This window comes from Gigantopelta aegis, chromosome 15, assembly GCF_016097555.1.
Source record: "Gigantopelta aegis isolate Gae_Host chromosome 15, Gae_host_genome, whole genome shotgun sequence".
NCBI lineage: Eukaryota > Metazoa > Mollusca > Gastropoda > Neomphalida > Peltospiridae > Gigantopelta > Gigantopelta aegis.
The window spans coordinates 27,714,256-27,733,724 of record NC_054713.1 but is presented as its reverse complement, the minus strand read 5'-3'; the positions used below and the strand labels follow the sequence as shown (position 1 = coordinate 27,733,724).

Sequence of the window (19,469 nt, the reverse complement as noted above, 5' to 3'; positions counted from 1 at the left end):
CAAAATCTAGTTTGGGGTTCTTACAAATATTAAGACGATCAGAAACACATTGAATATACAGACACTGATATTCTAAACAAGAAAATATATTTAATATGTAACTTTAATCGTAGAAATATTTTATTAGTCGGAAATATCTAACAATGCAGCAAAGTCAGGAATGTCCCTTTAAATTAACAGTACAGAATGGAATAATAGTAGAATTGCTGTGTCCGAGAGTAACTGAAGAGAGCGTTTTTGTTTTGTAATTATCCACGGCGTTAAAATTTGTTATAGTCTGTTTCAATAAAGTGGGTAAATCACTGACATCTTTCTTTTAATTTGAAGAGTAAACACCACCGTGTACATTAATGAGAGCCCAAACAAGTAAAAGCTGAATTAGGTAGAGTATCGTTAAATAGATATGTGCAAAATATTTACATGTCAGTTTAATATGAAAGAAATCATTTTCATTCTATTTCCGACACTACTTTTGGTGTTAGTAATGTATTCTTGTGGAACACAGGGACGAATTTCAGAAACTAATAGGAAATCAGAGATTACACGTTTAGCACGTGCATCACACTAAATGCAAGTTATCTACTGTTGTGGAATTTTTTTTACCGAATCGTTCAGGTTAAGTCTGAAAAGATCCTGTGGTTTTAAATGATTAGTTTTGTAAATATTCTTTGTCATTTTAACCAATATTTTCAATAAAAGAGCTAAACTAGAAGTTAATTTAGGAATCGGGTAATTTATTTTTATGTATAATGGATTAAGTTGGAGAATGCAGCCGGAAGTGTAGATTCATGAAACATAAATAACTCGCCACGACGAGGATCGTGAGTTTGTTTTTTCACAAAACTACACCTTCTCGTACATTCTCCATTACCTAATGTTTGTGTGTTGTTGCAGGACTGCCCCTGCGCGTGCTGTAACCTCACCGTGGTGCAGGGGTGTAACATTCTCTTTGAGAATGGCCAATACAGCACAAATCCCCTTGTTTTCTTCGGGATACAATTAAAATTTTGAATAAACGTCAGTATCTATCTGTGATATTTGTAATTTTGCACAGTTCTTTACATTGTGTTGTTATTTAAATCTTGAATTTTTATATTGATGTTGATCATCACTTTATTTGTTTGCATTACCATAGCCGATGTATTTTTCGTGCTGTAGTGTCGTTAAACATCCATCCATTCATCCATTCATTCATTCATTCATTCATTCATTCATTCATTCATTCATTGTTGCAGGACTGTGATACACCAGCCGGCCGGGAAGCAGAAGAAGGGGTGGACAACTCGGGAGAAGGTCATGTGTGTGTTGAACCTAATCCTAGCAGTGATTGCCCTGTCACTCATCATCGTCCTTGCAGTCAAACGGGACTCTAGCGCGGATTCCGGTATGATAACTGCCATATCGCATGTAATAGTATACAGAGCAGGAGGATTTCTTAATAGTTTAATTAGTTAATTTGTTTTGTTTTGTTTTTTAATATTTTATTGTCCCCAGCTCATTTTGACGATGCCAGGGTTGGGGGGTGCCCTGATTCCTCGCCTCACAGAAGATGAATTAAATTATACACGCTAAATACTAAGAGTACATACACATATGGCATTATGCTGATTATAGTAATAGTAGTAATACGTATACAAATAATGTAGATGATGATATATTTAATACTAATGCATATGTACATGTAGATAGTAATATTGCTAACATATTAAAGATATTTTCTATTTTAGTGTCTGTATAAACAAGGTCTTTGTTTTCGTTCTAATATGTGCAGTAACCCAAACCAAATTTTACCTTTCCATAATTTCTTACGTACGAACAAATATATATTACGAAGTAAAAGGATAAATGACGGCTAGTGAAAGACTAATGACGATAGGTGCAAAGTGGTTTGAAATGTCTGTGGTGCAGAGTACACACGATCTGGAAAGACACTCTAAAAATATAGATAGATGTTTGCGTGCAATTTATGGATATCCTCCCCACCGTATGCAACTACCACATTTAGGGAGAGATGTAGCCCATGGTAAAGCGCTCGATTGATACGCGGTTGATCTGGGATCGATCCCCGTCGGTGGGCCCAGTTTCCAGGAGGACTGCCACTGGACACTTGTTTAACACATTTAAACCTGTATAAGGCAGACCTCCGTGTATATAATAATAGCTATGGTGGTAAACATTCGTCATGAAACACCGTCGGTGGGCTATTTCTTGTTCCAGCCAGTGCACCACGACTGGTAAATAAAAGGCCGTGGTATGTGTTATCCTGTATCTGAGATGGTGCATATAAAAGATTCCTTGCTATGAATGGCAAAATGTAGCGGATTTCCTGTCTTAGGCCGTATGTCAGAATTACTAAATGTTTGACATCCAGCAGCCGATGATTAATAAATCAATATGTTCTAGTGGTGTCGTTAAACAAAACAGACTTCAACCTCTACCAGAGGTTAGGTTAAAGGTATTCTGGACTATAAAAAGAAACAAATGAGGACACCAAAGTAAACCACAAAGTCGGTGAGAAGACAGTGGTCACAATAAAGCTGTATCCTAACCGGCCGCGAGCGACGCGAGCGATACGAGCGATTATATTAGAAATCATTGATTTCCATTGCCGCATCCCATCTGCACGCGCGCGACGCGACAGATTTATATGTCGCGTCGCACGCGTGCGGTTAGGATGCAGCAATTGAAATGATTTCTAAAATAATCGCTCGCATCGCTCGCGTCGCTCGCGGCCGGTTAGAATACAGCTTAACGCGTGATAGTAAAGACACCATACACGTTGGTTATCTATGGAGAGGAACTACCATGCATGGAGACTATGAGTTCAAGATGTTAGCCATGATATTCCCTCAAGGAAAAGCATATTGTAAACCGCCAACGAGTCCTTCCCCCTTCAGTGCAATGCGCTAGACCACATCAGAGACGTTACAATGGCTGCCGTGCAGGGATATGGATATAAACTTCACGTCATCCCCACCTCGGTGGATCCATTCACCTGATTGGGGTTTTTTCGTTCTAACCAGTGCACCACAACTGGTCAAAGACCGAAGACCGTGGTATGTGCTTTTCTTTCTGTGGGAAAGTACATATAAAAGATCCCTTGCTGCATTAGGAAAAATGTAGCAGGTTTCTTTGGATGACTACGTGTCAGAATTACCATTTGTTTGACATCCAATAGCCGATGATTAATTAATCAATCAATGTGCTATAGTGGTGTTATTAAGGAACACAAACAGGTTTTTTTAACTTTCACTTCATTCCAACCTTCTTCACCTCGAGCGATTATCATATAACCTCATGTGTTAAAAGCATATGCGTGGCATGGGATGTATTCAAACATGTGAGGTGTAAACCAAACTTACAATGTTCTCAGCAGCTGGTTTAGAGATCAATGTATAGCTTGTTACAAACATGTGGTTGATGGCTTACAGAACAGCTGGAGCAAGTGCATTGCGCTTCAGTGGGATTATGTTGAATACTATTAGGAACAGTAAAAGTTTGTTTTGTTTAACGACACCACTGGAGCACATTGATCAATTAATCATCGGCTATAGGATGTCAAACATTTGGTAATTTTGACTCGTAGTCATCAGAGGAAACCCGCTACGTTTTTCCTAATGCAGCAATGGATCTTTTATATGCACTTTCCCACAGACAGGAAAGCATGTACCACGGCCTTTGACCAGTTATGGTGCACTGGTTGGAACGAGAAAAAATTCGATTCACCGAACTGATTCGATCCTGCGACGCAAGCACCTCAAGCGAGCACTCAACCAGCTGAGCTAAATCCCGGCCCCCTATTAAGACCAGTTACAACTTTACTACTTCTCCATTAATTGCCTTGGGGCGAGACGTATCTTGATGCGCGATCGGTCTGGGATCGATCCCCGTCGGTGGGCCCATTGGGCTATTTCTCGCTCCAGCCAGTGCACCACGACTGGTACACCAAAGGCTGTGGTATGTGCTATCCTGTCTATGGGATGGTGCATATAAAAGATCCCATGCTGCTAATCGAAAGGAGTAGCCCATGAAGTGGCGACAGCGGGTTTCCTCTCTCAATATATGTGTGGCCCTTAACCATATGTCCGACGCTATATAACCGTAAATAAAATGTGCTGAGTGCGTTGTTAAATAAACCATTTCCTTCCATTAATTGCCAATGTGTTTCGTTTGGCACAAAAATGAGATTTTCTAAATAATCGAAACAAAGTAAATTAAAACAAAGGAACTTGACTAAAATCAGTTTCTTTATTCCCTATACTGATGATCTTAAATCATTCAACAGTAAAATAATCGATTGCATTTTAAAGATTTGCCCACCAGTTAGAAAAAAGAAAGAAACAAAAGAAAAGAATTAAAGGTATAATAAACTCGGTTCCATACCTCGATCTATGCATAGAGATTCTATACTACAATAGCATCCGAACTAAGTTGTATGACAATTTATTTTATCAGCCACAGCTTTTGGTGTCATATACCATAACGTCAGAAATGCCTTAGCAATATACCTCACACTATGCCAACTTCAAATAACGCCGTATCATTTTGGCACAGAAGTTCTTTTATCAGGGTTATGACATCTGAAGACTCCAAGATGCCTTCAAACGTTTTATGATAGACATATAGAGGTTATTTCAAGGTGTCCTAGTTTGATCTTGTATATTGTTTCGTCTTTTTGGTGAACATATTTTATAAATTTTTCATCGTTAATATGGAAACAACGGAATCAAAATCGTGCTCATGACGGTGTCACCAGTGGAGCAGGATATGCTCACCGTTTGCGAACACCTTATATCATCACTGTTCATTGTTTTGTCAATGTTTCATGATGGGCAGATTGATTTAGTACTAATCTGTTACTGGATGTCAAACATTTGGTAATTTTGACACAGTCTTAGAGAGGAAATCCGCTACATTTTTGCCATTAGTAGCAAGGGATCTTTTATATGCACCATAACACATACAGGATAGCACATACCACGGTCTTTGATATCTCAGTCGTGGTGTACTGGCTGGAACGAGAAATAGGCCAATGGGCTGTGTTTCATGATGAGTGCCTACCACCATAGCTATTATTATATACACGGAGGGCTGTGTTATACAGGTTTAACTTTAACACGTGTTTAGCAGCAGTCCTCTTGCAGACTGATTGGGAAGAGAATATTTCCCTGAGGAATGGCAGTATATGACATTGTTAACACATTTCGTTCACTGCCTTGTGTGGAGTTCTGATGTTTGGTTACAGTGACAGTACTTTCGTCCAGATATACAACAAATAAGCTATGTGAAACTCGAAACGGTGTGACGTCTGAAACAATTTTTGTTTAGTAATATTAATCACACATGTCGTAGGCACAGGCATAACATTTAGGAAATCATTTTATTTATTGCACCTCATTTTCGTTTCGTATTGGCAAAAAATAATGACTTCAGTTCAATTTTCAACAATTAAGGTAAATAACTGTTGGTACGTGGATAACAACAAGCACTTAACGTTACCACTATTCCCCATTTACTGTACATATATATATATATCTGTCTCTCACTCTCTCTGTCTCTCTCCCTCCCGCCTATTCCTCTCTCTCTCCCTCTGTGTGTGTCTCTCTCTCTCTCTCTGTGTCTATATGTCTCTTTCTCCCTCCCCCTCCCTCCCTACCGCATCTCTCTCTCTCTCTCTCTCTCTCTCTCTCTCTCTCTCTCTCTCTCTCTCTCTCTCTCTCTCTCTCTCTCTCTCTCTCTCTCTCTCTCTCCTATCAACCTATTTACTGGTATAATAAGTCTTGAACAACAGGGAAGCTGTGATTACCAAGTTGTACCAGTACCTGTCCTGAGTTAATATGCCTGCAATACAAGTCGAAACATTAACTACCAAAAGCCAACACTTTCCTTTCTCCCAGTCTTATTTTAGTCTCGGCTTTTCTCCCACACCCCATATTCTATCACCTCTCAGGTCAGCTATAATTAGAGCTGTGCACTATTTTTATTTTACGTGTTGCATGTTTTAAAGAAAATCCACTTATACTGTAGCAAAATGATTGAGGAATCCGCAATTTTATATCTCGGTTGTCGCGCAAGCAGCATGTTTCTGATGTGATGACGGACTAAGATATCCATCACAATTGACACTTAAAACCCCCATGAAATACCTTGTATATATAACGAACAGCAAACGAAACAAATATATATATATATATATATATATATATATATATATATATATATATATATATATATATATATATTAATGTATATATGTGGGTGTGGGTGTGGGGATGGGTGTGGGGGTGGGGGTGAGGGTGGATGTGTGTATGTGTATATGTATATGTTAATTCAGTAAATAGACAATCAAAAAGTGGGTCAGACATTTTCATAAGACAATGATAGTTTTAACAGACATAAACTAATGTAATTCTCTTGCTGTTGAGCATATATAACTTTATAAAAGTTAGGTCTCATTACACAGATGTCATCTACCATTGAAATCGACGTTAAATTGCCCAACTTCAAACGAAGATTGGCAATATTTATAAAACGGGTTCTTGTTGGCACTAACAATATACACCATTGCGAATATACATTATATAAGTATTTATTTTTACATTTATTTTGAGAACATTTCCATCTTAGTGTTTAGCTATATGACCGCATCTGGCTGTAGTACCAGTCCGAACAGCTGTTTCAGGAACCCATTTATACCCACCGGCTCTTCCGCTATACACCTATATCCCAAAAAGTATATGCACACTATTAGAAAATAACATGGGCCAAATCCAGCCAGAAGGCTCACCATTAAAATACAAATTGTTTTAATTCTTCCCCAATTACTAGAAGTGAATATGTGAACCTCAGCATATGTCACAATTAGGAACTATAGTGGATCATGATGATTGAACTCTCACCCGGAAGTGAACTGTGTAGTGAGACCTTAAAGGACATTTGTATAATAGAATAAGATGTATCGAAATGCATGCTCGATACTTTCCTCATTGTCAGGTTCACAACCAGGTGTTACAATCACACAACAGCAAAATCAGGAGCAGAATGGTAAGGAACTAACATGTCGCTTACAATGCTATGGGTGTGGGTAATATTTGGCATGCTTCCATCAGAGAACTGTTCAAGCACGTCTGTCGTGGGCACAACCTCTGACTTCGCCAGAGAGTTGTGTCCATGACAGGTGTGTGTGTGTGTGTGTGTGTGTGTGTGTGTGTGTGTGTGTGTGTGTGTGTGCACGTGTGTGCTTACAATGCTTTCATATACTCCCCTTATATATTACTCCCTGCTTTACTTTATAATCCTCTTTACAATCCTTTTTATATCTAGCGTATCCAAGCGTATTTATTTATGAAAGTAAACCGGCCTCGGTGGCGTCGTGGCAGGCCATCGATCTACAGGCTGGTAGGTACTGGGTTCGGATCCCAGTCGAGGCATGGAATTTTTAATCCAGATACCGACTCCAAACCCTGAGTGAGTGCTCCGCAAGGCTCAATGGGTAGGTGTAAACCACTTGCACCGACCAGTGATCCATAACTGGTTCAACAAAGGCTATGGTTTGTGCTATCCTGCCTGTGGGAAGCGCAAATAAAAGATCCCTTGCTGCCTGTCGTAAAAAAGAGTAGCCTATGTGGCGACAGCGGGTTTCCTCTAAAAAAATCTGTGTGGTCCTTAACCATATGTCTGACGCCATATAACCGTAAATAAAATGTGTTGAGTGCGTCGTTAAATAAAACACTTCTTCTTCTTCTTCTTCTTCTTCTTCTTCTTCCCCAATTACTAGAAGTGAATATGTGAACCTCAACATATGTCACAATTAGGAACTATAGTGGATCATGGGGATTGAACTCTCACCCGGAAGTGAACTGTGTAGTGAGACCTTAAAGGACATTTGTATAATAGAATAAGATGTATCGAAATGCATGCTCGATACTTTCCTCATTGTCAGGTTCACAACCAGGTGTTACAATCACACAACAGCAAAATCAGGAGCAGAATGGTAAGGAACTAACATGTCGCTTACAATGCTATGGGTGTGGGTAATATTTGGCATGCTTCCATCAGAGAACTGTTCAAGCACGTCTGTCGTGGGCACAACCTCTGACTTCGCCAGAGAGTTGTGTCCATGACAGGTGTGTGTGTGTGTGTGTGTGTGTGTGTACACGTGTGTGCTTACAATGCTTTCATATACTCCCCTTATATACTACTCCCTGCTTTACTTTATAATCCTCTTTACATGCTGTACAATTAATTTTATATCTAGCGTATCCAAGCGTATTTATTTATGAAAGTAAAAGGTTTCGGATGTGAATTGTTATTTTTAGTGGATGAAATCTGATCCATCATCAGTAGATTAAATGTGCAGTTGCTATATGAACAATATAATTGTTTGTTACTTTATATGTCGAAGACCTTTAAAGGGACATTCCTGAGTTTGCTGCATTGTAAGATGTTTCCGAATAATAAAATATTTCTACGATTAAACTTACAAATTAAATATATTTTCTTGTTTAGAATATCAGTGTCTGTATATTCAATGTGTTTCTGGTTGTTTTAATATTTGTATGAAGCCCAAAGTGGATTTTGTCTTCAAATAATTTCGTACGTACGAAAAAGCTATATTTTAGGAAATAAAATGAAATTTAATCTAGTACAAATATTAGAACTATCAGAAACACGTTTAATATACAGTCACTAATATGTTATGGAGAAATATATATTTGATATGTAATTACAATCGTTAAAAAGTCTCTGTTAGTCGATAACATCTTAAACATTGCAGCGAACTCGGGAATGTCCCTTTAAAGATGGATAAAAAACAAGTTTTCTTTTCTATTTTTAAAACTAAAATGTATATGTCTGTATATTACTAACAGTATTTCAATTATGTATGTAATTTAAAAACCGTGTGCCAAAAGCCTAGTTTGTGTATTAAATAAATATATCATTGTTCATCTGTAATTCAAGAGTGGATATAAACTGACTATAAATAATTATTCATAGGTCGAAGTGAACATTGCCAGACGAACCCGATTACTCGAAACATCACACCTTAAAGGGACATTCCTAAGTTTGCTGCAATTTTTAAGATGTTATCGACTAACAGAGACTTTTTAACGATTGTAATTACATATCTGCATAAAATATTAGTGGCTGTATATCAAGCGTGTTTCTGATCGTTCTATTTGTACTCCGCTAAATTTCATTTTAATTCCTAAAATAAGTTTTTTTTTTGTACGTACGAAATTATTTGAAGACAAAATCCAGTTTAGGCTTCTTACAAATATTAATACAACCAGAAACACATTGAATATAGAGAAAATGATATTCTCAACAAGAAAATATATTTAATATGTAAGTTTAATCATAGAAATATTTTATTAGTCGGAAACATCTTACAGTGCAGCAAACTCAGGAATGTCCCTTTAAATAGACCGTCCTCGGTTCACTTCCATTATAAGATATACTAGTATCCAGATAATAGTCATCTTTAAATTGTTAACGTCTATTCCTGTGCTGCGCATCAAGTGTATAAAATCAGTCTAAAACATTTGTTAGAATAATACGTCTGCGTTCGCGTGAAATATTGTGCCCTGTAACAGCGACCCGTTTACCTTTTATTCCTACTGGTGGATTAATTAGAAACAATCACGACACAAAAGTGCGAGGCATACCCTTAACAATAAGGTGTAGTTGTAGTGTAGGTGTACTAATTACACTACTTTAAGTAATTAGGGCTTCTTGGTCGACCCACCATGCGATTAGCTTCAGGTTATGTAGTAACTGTGAACACAACTACTGACTTCTTTTAACATGAAAGATGAAGCCCAAACAATATAATAACAACATAACTGTGGTTTTTATGTGATGTGGACTTTTGTCCGACGCATTAATAAAAATACGCATTTTTGTTCACTCATGTACGGACGCAATAATATCATGACGTATTAATTACATGATTTACAGTTTCCAGATAATAGTTATCTTTAAATTGACTTAAATTGAATATTAAATTTATTTTCTTATTTAAATTATTCAGTCTTGTTTCTGGTAATTGCAATGTTTGCACAACCTCAAAGTTCCTTTACTTAACAATTTCTATGTACGGAATTATTGTGAGGCAAAATAAAACAAACAAACACACAAACAAACAAACAAAATTGTATACACAAACATTATATTGTAAAAAAAATTGCTTATTTTTTATCTAAGTTGATTATATTTCAGATGTGTGTACGACAGACGCATGCGTGAAGGAAGGTAAGACCTTTATGTATTCATGAACGTATTCGATAATTTCATGTGTTGATGAACGTACATGTAATTGCGAATGTTCATGCGCTTATAAACGTTTTTGAGAATATTCATATGTTTACACACACATTTGAAAAAGACTAAGTGAAAACCCCACTTCCCCTCCAGTTGGTAGAAGCATGGGCAATATGGTAATTGCGAAAACAGACCGAAACCACGTGATTCAAGTAAAACAAAATATTTCTACACTTTCCGCTGGACTACATACACATTACTTTATTTATGCCTTTCACTCCTACAGTTCTTCACTCTACCCCCCCCCCCCCCCCCCCTTATAATGTGGAAGTTGTCTGGTCAAAAGTAGTTTATAGATTTGAAAGAGATACACGGAAAATATTATTTTGCATTATGAAATATTACGATCATCAGAACCACACCCACCCACCCCCCCCCCCCCAAAAAAAAAAACACACACAACAAAAAAACCCCAAAAACAAACAAAACAACAACAACAAAAAAAAACACCCCAACATTTAAGAAGCGGAAAGGAAGATGACTGAATTGAATTAATTATTGTATTTATTTATAATTAATTAAATTATTTTTAAAATTTAAATATATATTGTGTGGAATGTTATACTGTAAACCATACGGATATCGTACATGACACTTGATATTCGTTAAACATATATTATCGATCTTAACCTCCCGAAACTATTTAAGGTTGACTTTTCTCTCGTTGTTTGGACACTCTTGAATTCTGAGCATTGGAAATTGCAGGACAAGCAAGGACAAGCAACACATGCAAAAACGTTTACCCCCCCCCCCCCCCCCCCCCCACCCCCCCCCCCCCCCCCCCCCGAAAAAACAAACAAAAACAAAACAAACATGCATAATATACTGTTAAAGAATGGTAAATACCCAATTTGACTGAAACCAGGTCTGCTGGTCTATAGACCGGAGAAGCTGTTTTTAATCATAGTTGGTAAATACCACGCACCAGAAAACATTAAATCCCACAAGAAAATAAGGTCATTGCCAGATATCAGAAGTCTAAACAAGTAATAATATTGAAACATGTTCTTAAAGGGACATTCCTGAGTTTGCTGCATTGTAAGATGTTTCCGACTAATAAAATATTTCTACGATTAAACTTACATATTAAATATATTTTCTTGTTTAGAATATCAGTGTCTATATATCCAATGTGTTTCTGGTCTTCTTAATATTTGTAAGAAGCCAAACTGGATTTTGTCTTCAAATAATTTCGTACGTACGACAAAAATACATATTTTAGGAAATAAAATGAAATTTAACCTAGTACAAATATTAGAACGACCACAAACACGTTTAATATACAGCCACTACTATTTTATGCAGAAAAATATATTTGATATGTAATTAAAATCGTTAAAAAGTCTGTTAGTCGATACCATCTTAAAACTGCAGCAAACTCAGGAATGTCCTTTTAAGAAAATAACTTTATAATACTATTATCCTTGGAGGTTTTGTTTTAAGATATACGGTACTTAATACTTTAAGACTGACAGTGGCGTGTGTGTGTTGGGTGGGAGGGGGGGGGGGGGGCAGTGTGGCTATTGCCACCCAATCAAACCTTTTTTTTAAATGTATTAAATTTTATTAAAAAACATACATACACATTGTGTGGGTTGCGCCCCCCCCCCCCCCCCCCCCCACACACACACACAATATATATAAAATCCTGGTTACTGGATGTTTACTGTGGCCTGTATCGTTTTTCAATGTATACCTTTAGATTTTAGCATGGCAACACACGGACGCCGATTACATATATACTAATATAACTAAGTTCTGTGTTTCCAATGAGCACACACCTGTAAGTAAGTCTTGTTATCGTTACTGTCCCCCAGCCGCCAGTCTGCTGCACGCCATCGACCGCAGCGTGGATCCGTGTGAGGACTTCTACCAGTACTCGTGTGGAGGCTGGATGAGGACCCACACCATACCAGAGGACAAGTCGGAGCTCAATCGATTCGGCGCACTCAGGGATGACGTCCAGCTCAAGTTAAAAGGTAGCAACCGGCATTAATGATCAGTATATATCATATAATAACACACATCAGTATCTCGAATATAACACACATCAGTATCTCGAATATAACATGCATCAGTGTCTAGGACATAACAGTACATATCAGTATCTAGAATACAACATACATCAGTGTCTAGGACATGACAGTATCTAGAATACAACATACATCAGTGTCTAGGACATAACAGTACATATCAGTATCTAGAATACGACATACATCAGTGTCTAGGACATGACAGTACATATCAGTATCTAGAATACAACATACATCAGTGTCTAGAACATGACAGTACATATCAGTATCTAGAATACGACATACATCAGTGTCTAGAACATAACAGTACATATCAGTATCTAGAATACGACATACATCAGTGTCTAGGACATGACAGTACATATCAGTATCTAGAATACGACATACATCAGTGTCTAGAACATAACAGTGCATATCAGTATCTAGAATACGACATACATCAGTGTCTAGGACACGACAGTACATATCAGTATCTAGAATACGACATACATCAGTGTCTAGAACATAACAGTACATATCAGTATCTAGAATACGACATACATCAGTGTCTAGAACATGACAGTACATATCAGTATCTAGAATACGACATACATCAGTGTCTAGAACATAACAGTGCATATCAGTATCTAGAATACGACATACATCAGTGTCTAGGACACGACAGTACATATCAGTATCTAGAATACGACATACATCAGTGTCTAGAACATAACAGTACATATAAGTATTTAGAATATAACATACATCAGTATCTAGGACATAACAGTGCATATCAGTATGTAGAATACAACATACACCAGTGTCTAGGACATGACAGTACATATCAGTATCTAGAATATAGTTACACACATCACTATCTAGAATATAACACTCATCGGTAACTAAAGTATAATATTATACATCACTATTTAGAATATAGTTGCACATATCGCTATCTAGAATGTAATAACACATATCATTATTCAGAATATATTAACACATAACTATCCAAAATGTATCACCACATCACTTTATAGAATATAACAACGCCCATAATTGTCCAGAATACAACATACATCAGTATCTAGGACACAACAGTACATATCACCATCTAGAATATAGTTACACACACATCACTATCTAGAATATAATAATGCACATCACTATCTAGAATATAACACACATCACTTACCATAATATATCAACACATTATCCAGAAGATAACAACACATCTCTACCTAGAATATAACAAGACCCATCATTATCTAGAATATAGCACACATCATTATGTAGAATATAACAACACACATTATTATTTAGAATATAACACACATCAGTATCTAGAATATAACAACAGTATCTAGAATATAACAACACACTTCAGTTTCTAGAATATAACAACATATCAGTATCGGGAATATAACAACATCCATCACTAACTAGAATATAACACAACACATTGTTATCTAGGATATAACTCCATACATGAATGAGAGTATCCGTATTCACTAGATAGATACATGGTATTCTTCAAAGATGTTTGTTAGCTGGAATGTCGTCAGCGATTTGTACATCTACTTACATGTGTGTTTTTGTATTTCAGTTCTACTGGATGAGAAAGTGTCAAACACTAACGACATCGATGCTATCAGAAAACTGAAATACATGTTCCACTCTTGTATCAATGAAAGTAAGTGACTACCACGAAACAGGCATGATGTTTACGAGATAAACGTAGCGACAGTAATAATTAGCAATATATAGATAAATAATAATATTAATAATAAAAAGGTTACGTGCTATTGGTATCACGTTAGTAAACACGTCTCAAAGCCAGTTTTATTTGTCATCCTATGACATTATTTTCTAATACAAAACACACACAACCAGTGTTCACAATTAACGAATAACATCAACGTCTTTGATACTATAATTATACAAGTTTGTTGTTATTTTCTTTTTGAATACTGAAATTTCTCGGAAATTTATTTCATTAATATTGAAAACATCAAAGGGAAATAATCGAGTAGCACTATGCGCATTTTGTCTATCACTGATACGTCAGTCAATCAGTTGGACGACAAGTTTTCATTTAACTTTTCCTCAGTACAGACGGGTTTCAGTCTGTTAGAAGTAAAGTTTCTTATAATGCTGAAACATATAACGACACTTCTCTATCGAGAAGTTACTAAAGCGCTCGTCAGAGTACATGACACTGCAGTAGGACCAGATACGTCTCGTGTCAAACAGATATAAGAACACGAAAATGTTAATAAAACAGCTTTGAATATGTTCATTATTATATAATTAAATTTTCTTTGCGTCTATACATTTTACGGCAATTTGATTGGTCGAGAGGTGCTTACTTTTTTTCGTTCATATCTCGATGAACTGAAAAAAAGTAAGCCACGTCTACTACCCCCCCCCCCCCCCCCCCCCCCCCCACCCCCCCGACTCGCATTACTTTAGTGCAACAAGCCGGATTATTCAGGCAACCATATTTAGATATTTTGAAGAAAATACACGTGAAAGCTACAAAAGCAATAACAAAAAATGTATATGCTAAATTGATGGAAAATGCTATAGTAGAGTAGACATGTAGATCTATACGCATTGATTTATATAAAAAAAAAAACCCGTCTTCGCTAATCATGACATGAGACTCGGTCGGTGGCCAAAGAAATGTAGGAATCTTCACGCCTGTAACTTACTTGTAAGCGATGTTCTACAGCTGTTGGCGAAAATTAAACGTTCCACCGACAGCATAAATGTTAGACACGTTCTCTTCGTTCACTTTCATAAAATATAAACTAAACACGAATAGGACAATTCCTTCCAATAAAACGAAATGATCCGTAAAAATGCACAGCAGCTAGATGAAATGGCGTCGCTTATCAAAATGATGTCATTTACAAACAAATCACCTGCTTCAAATAATAGTGAATGAACGTTTGCATTCTTACGCGACATAAGTATCAATGAAGTTTACACAAACAATATTACAGGCGTATTTAAAGCTAAACAAAATAAATTCAGTTATGTATTGTTAAAGTATGCATATAAATTTAATTATAAGATTTGACCGCAATTATTTTTTGGTTCATGGTACGCGAAGTCATATAGTGTACACATCGTTTTTTCGGTTCATACTTGCATGAACCAAAAAATAATTGCGGTCAATTCTTAAATAAAAAATATTTTAATTTAACTGTCAGCACTAGTTGGTAACTCAAACACATGTCGTTGTATGTGCTATGGGTCAAAGGATCGATCGCCATCTTCGGACCTTGTTTTTTTCCATTCCAACCAGTGCCCCACGAATAGTACATCAAATGTACATATCATGGTATGCACCATCCTGTCTATGGCAAAGGATCCTACATCAAATGTACATGTCGTGGTATGCACCATCCTGTCTATGGCAAAGGATCCTACATCAAATGTACATGTCGTGGTATGCACCATCCTGTCTATGACAAAGGATCCTACATCAAATGTACATGTCGTGGTATGCACCATCCTGTCTATGACAAAGGATCCTACATCAAATATACATGTCGTGGTATGCACCATCCTGTCTCTGACAAAGGATCCTACATCAAATGTACATGTCGTGGTATGCACCATCCTGTCTCTGACAAAGGATCCTACATCAAATGTACATGTCGTGGTATGCACCATCCTGTCTCTGACAAAGGATCCTACATCAAATGTACATGTCGTGGTATGCACTATCCTGTCTCTGACAAAGGATTCTACATCAAATGTACATGTCGCATGACAAAGGATCCCTTGCTGTGTTATTGGTATGGATAGTTAATATGGCGACAGTGGGTTTCTTGTTTCTATCTTTTTTCTCGATTAAGTATCAGAATAACTAGATGTCAGAAACCAGACTGCAATAGTTCAAAATTGTGTTGATGTGTCGTTAAGGAAACGTGTTTTCCATTAATTTAATTTCATTTCAAGTTATTTTCTTGCTTATATCCAATTAAAGTTCATGCACGCTGTCCTGGGTACACATCTCAGCTATCTGTCCAGGACAGTGCGTTAGTTGTTAATTGTTAGTGAGAGAAAAGGGGAAACGTGGATGTAGTGGTCTTACACCTACCCACTGAGTCGTTAAACTTGATCTGGGTGGGAGCCGGTTCCGGGCTGCGAACCCAGTACCTACCAGCCTTATGTCCGATGGCTTAACCACGACACCACCGAGACCGGTTAACGTGCCTTTCCATTCATTGTGAGTTTGTTAAGAGTTGTTTCCCTTACACTGTTTATCGCTTACTCGTTGTTGATCTACGTTAAATTAGCATTTGAATAAAATCAATATTACCACAACAGTCCTCCTTGTGGACTCACTATCTGACTGTTTTCCCCCGTTGCAACCAGTGTCCCATGAATGTTGCATCAATGGTCTGTCCTAACTATGGTAAAGTGTTTTTAAAACATCATTTACTGCTAATGGAAAAATGTACCAGTTTTCCACTAAAGACTATATTATGTCATAATTACCGAAGGTTTGACACCAAATAGCCTATGCTTAAAGTTACATTCTCTGGTTACCATATTATAACATCATGTACAAATGTGAAATACAAGCTCAAATGCACTTTTAAAAAAGTCGTGTGTGTTCGCTATGAACGTGATATCGTCAAACGTATACGCTTGATTCGTCGCCTGTGCCGCCATAGCTCAGCAAAGCACAAACGACAGCCTGTTGTCAGTTTCAGTTAACACGTACGTTTGCCGATTTCAAATTGTAGGGTTCGTCTCAAAAAATTAAAAGAGAAATCTTGCGCTGTACGAAGAACGTTCGGTTGAGGATACGGTACTAGAGTCTTTAGTTAAAACCGGTTTGATCTTGACAACGTATTATCGACAGTCGTACCTTCCTATTTCAGAATTGATATTTTATAAAGTGTTAGTAGAACTTTCAAAGTTTAGTTTGTATACTAGTAACACATTAATCATGTATATATTTTTAAAATAAAATATACTAAAGTAGACAATGAACGTTTTCACTTCTTAATTTTACGTGTTAAAATCGACAATTTAAAATAAATATTATTTCGTTTAGAAAGGGTAAAGTTGGGGGGGGGGGGTGTTTAACGACATCAAAGATAAAGCATATTGATTTAATAATCATCCGACCCATACAACCGTAAATAAAATGTGTTGAGTGCGTCGTTAAATAAAACATATCCTATCCTTCCTTCCATCTGCTGTTGGATGTCTAACATTTGTTAATTTTGACATATAATCTTAGAGAGAAATCGAGTGCATGTGCAGGGGGAGGGTATTGGAGGTCGAAACCCTTACTTGCCCAAGCTTAAAAAAAATTGAAATGTATTTTTGGGGGAAGCGTGGCCCCATATAAACTTCGCTCAACATAGTCTATAACCCCAACCACGCTGAAATGCCTGCACACGTGCCTTGGAAACCCGCTATATTTTTTTTTTAGCAAGGGATTGTTTATATGTACCATCCCACAGACATGATATCACATACCATGGTATTTTTGTATACCCGCCGATGGGGATCGATCCTAGACTGACCGCGCATTTAAAACCCCCCACCTTTTTAGGTCTAAGTAATGAGTAAAAATAACATTTAGTCTTGAAAAATGTTACGTAAATCGAACACAGTACCCTCTTCCTCTACCCCTAGAGCGTTACGTAATTAGTAACACCCCCCTTACATGTAACGCGTATGCCAACAACTGGCCACTGTCAACATTTCAAGGCAAATCCCTCACTCACCGACCCCTGGAAAGGCGTTGTACCATACCTCTATGGATATAAATATGTTTTGGAGATATGAGACGACCCCTCAATCAAGACAGTTAAATTTGTTCAAAAATTGCGAAATCTCACGTGATCTCTTGTTGGGGAATTCTATACTTGTGATAAGCCAATGAAAACCGAGATCGGTACGAGCCCGTTAAAAGTGTTCCACTTTCAAAATCATGGCTTTGTTTTTGACCTGGATAAGCCAACATGGTGAAACCAATGCGGAGTGCTGCGTCATATATGCACCAAACGTAATTGGATTTTCTGTTCTATATGCTTAAATTATAAAAAATATTCCAGGGAATTTAGTTTTAATAAATCAATGTGCTCTAGTGGTGTCGTTAAAACAGTAAACTTTAACTTTTTGGGGCAGACAAACTATAGTACTTCCCATCTCCATCAACATTGTAGATTTGTAAAATAATTTCTGTTTTATTTGACGTAAGAACAAAAGTAAAAGTGTTTTGGGAAAGGAAACAAAAACAATACAACAGCACAGTGTTTGTGTGCAATTAACACAAATCGGTTAATCGAGACATACATAAAACTTTAGTACATACCATTGTAAGAAAACGACCTTCATTGCTGGGAAAGACTAAAGAAAGTATTATTCTTTTATAATATAAACCAGTATGGTATCTCAAATATCACTGACTAACATTAATGATCAAATTTGAAGAACCCGAACCGTACGCACTTGAACCTTAACTTGAGTTAAGTGTGCGTCGTAAAATAAAACCCCATGCCTTCCCTCTTGTTTATACAGCTTGATGGTCAGGGCACCATTCCACTAAGCAATCTTAGTGCTAAGATCACCTTAGGTGAATAACTATATTATATGCTTTAAGGTGATCTCAACGCTAAGATCGCTTCGTGGAACAAGGTCCAAGGCGGTATTTTCCTAAAACAAGAAGGGACACTACTCTATTATGTATTGTTTCAGGCCTGATTGCAGAACGAGGGATAGCCGTGGTGCGGCCGCTGCTGAAGGGGCTGGGTGGGTGGCCGGTGATAGACAAGGCGTGGTCGGGCGACCACTTCGTTCTGGAGGACACCCTCGTCAAGCTGGCCCACCTCCACAACAACATCCTCGTCATGTCCCAGGTCCAGGCAGATGACAAGAACTCCTCCATACATATCATAGTGGTGAGTGACGTAATAGCCGTACGTGACGTAATAGGTTGTTACCACGACGTGACATTATGTTTATAAATGAACCGACACCAGACGTCATGACGTCGATAATGTCATATATATAGGGATTATTAAACAGCTTGTGTGTCGTACCGGTTTTACGAAACGAGTGTCAGCACGGGCGTTACACGAATCCTGTCAAATTAGTACG

The 19,469-nt window shown here is 37.3% G+C and overlaps 1 protein-coding gene across 1 annotated transcript in view; it reads left to right on the top strand.

Annotated features, from left to right (window-relative positions):
* Positions 1-2,805: 2,805 nt before the first annotated feature.
* LOC121389744 (neprilysin-1-like) overlaps positions 2,806-19,469 on the top strand; it is a 50,314-nt gene continuing 33,650 nt past the window's right edge. Inside the window, exons 1-7 of the mRNA XM_041521393.1 lie at positions 2,806-2,866; positions 6,994-7,044; positions 7,943-7,993; positions 10,222-10,254; positions 12,141-12,302; positions 13,939-14,025; positions 19,068-19,270. Of these exons, the coding sequence (XP_041377327.1) occupies positions 2,806-2,866; positions 6,994-7,044; positions 7,943-7,993; positions 10,222-10,254; positions 12,141-12,302; positions 13,939-14,025; positions 19,068-19,270 (648 nt within the window). The remainder of the gene's footprint in view (positions 2,867-6,993; positions 7,045-7,942; positions 7,994-10,221; positions 10,255-12,140; positions 12,303-13,938; positions 14,026-19,067; positions 19,271-19,469) is intronic.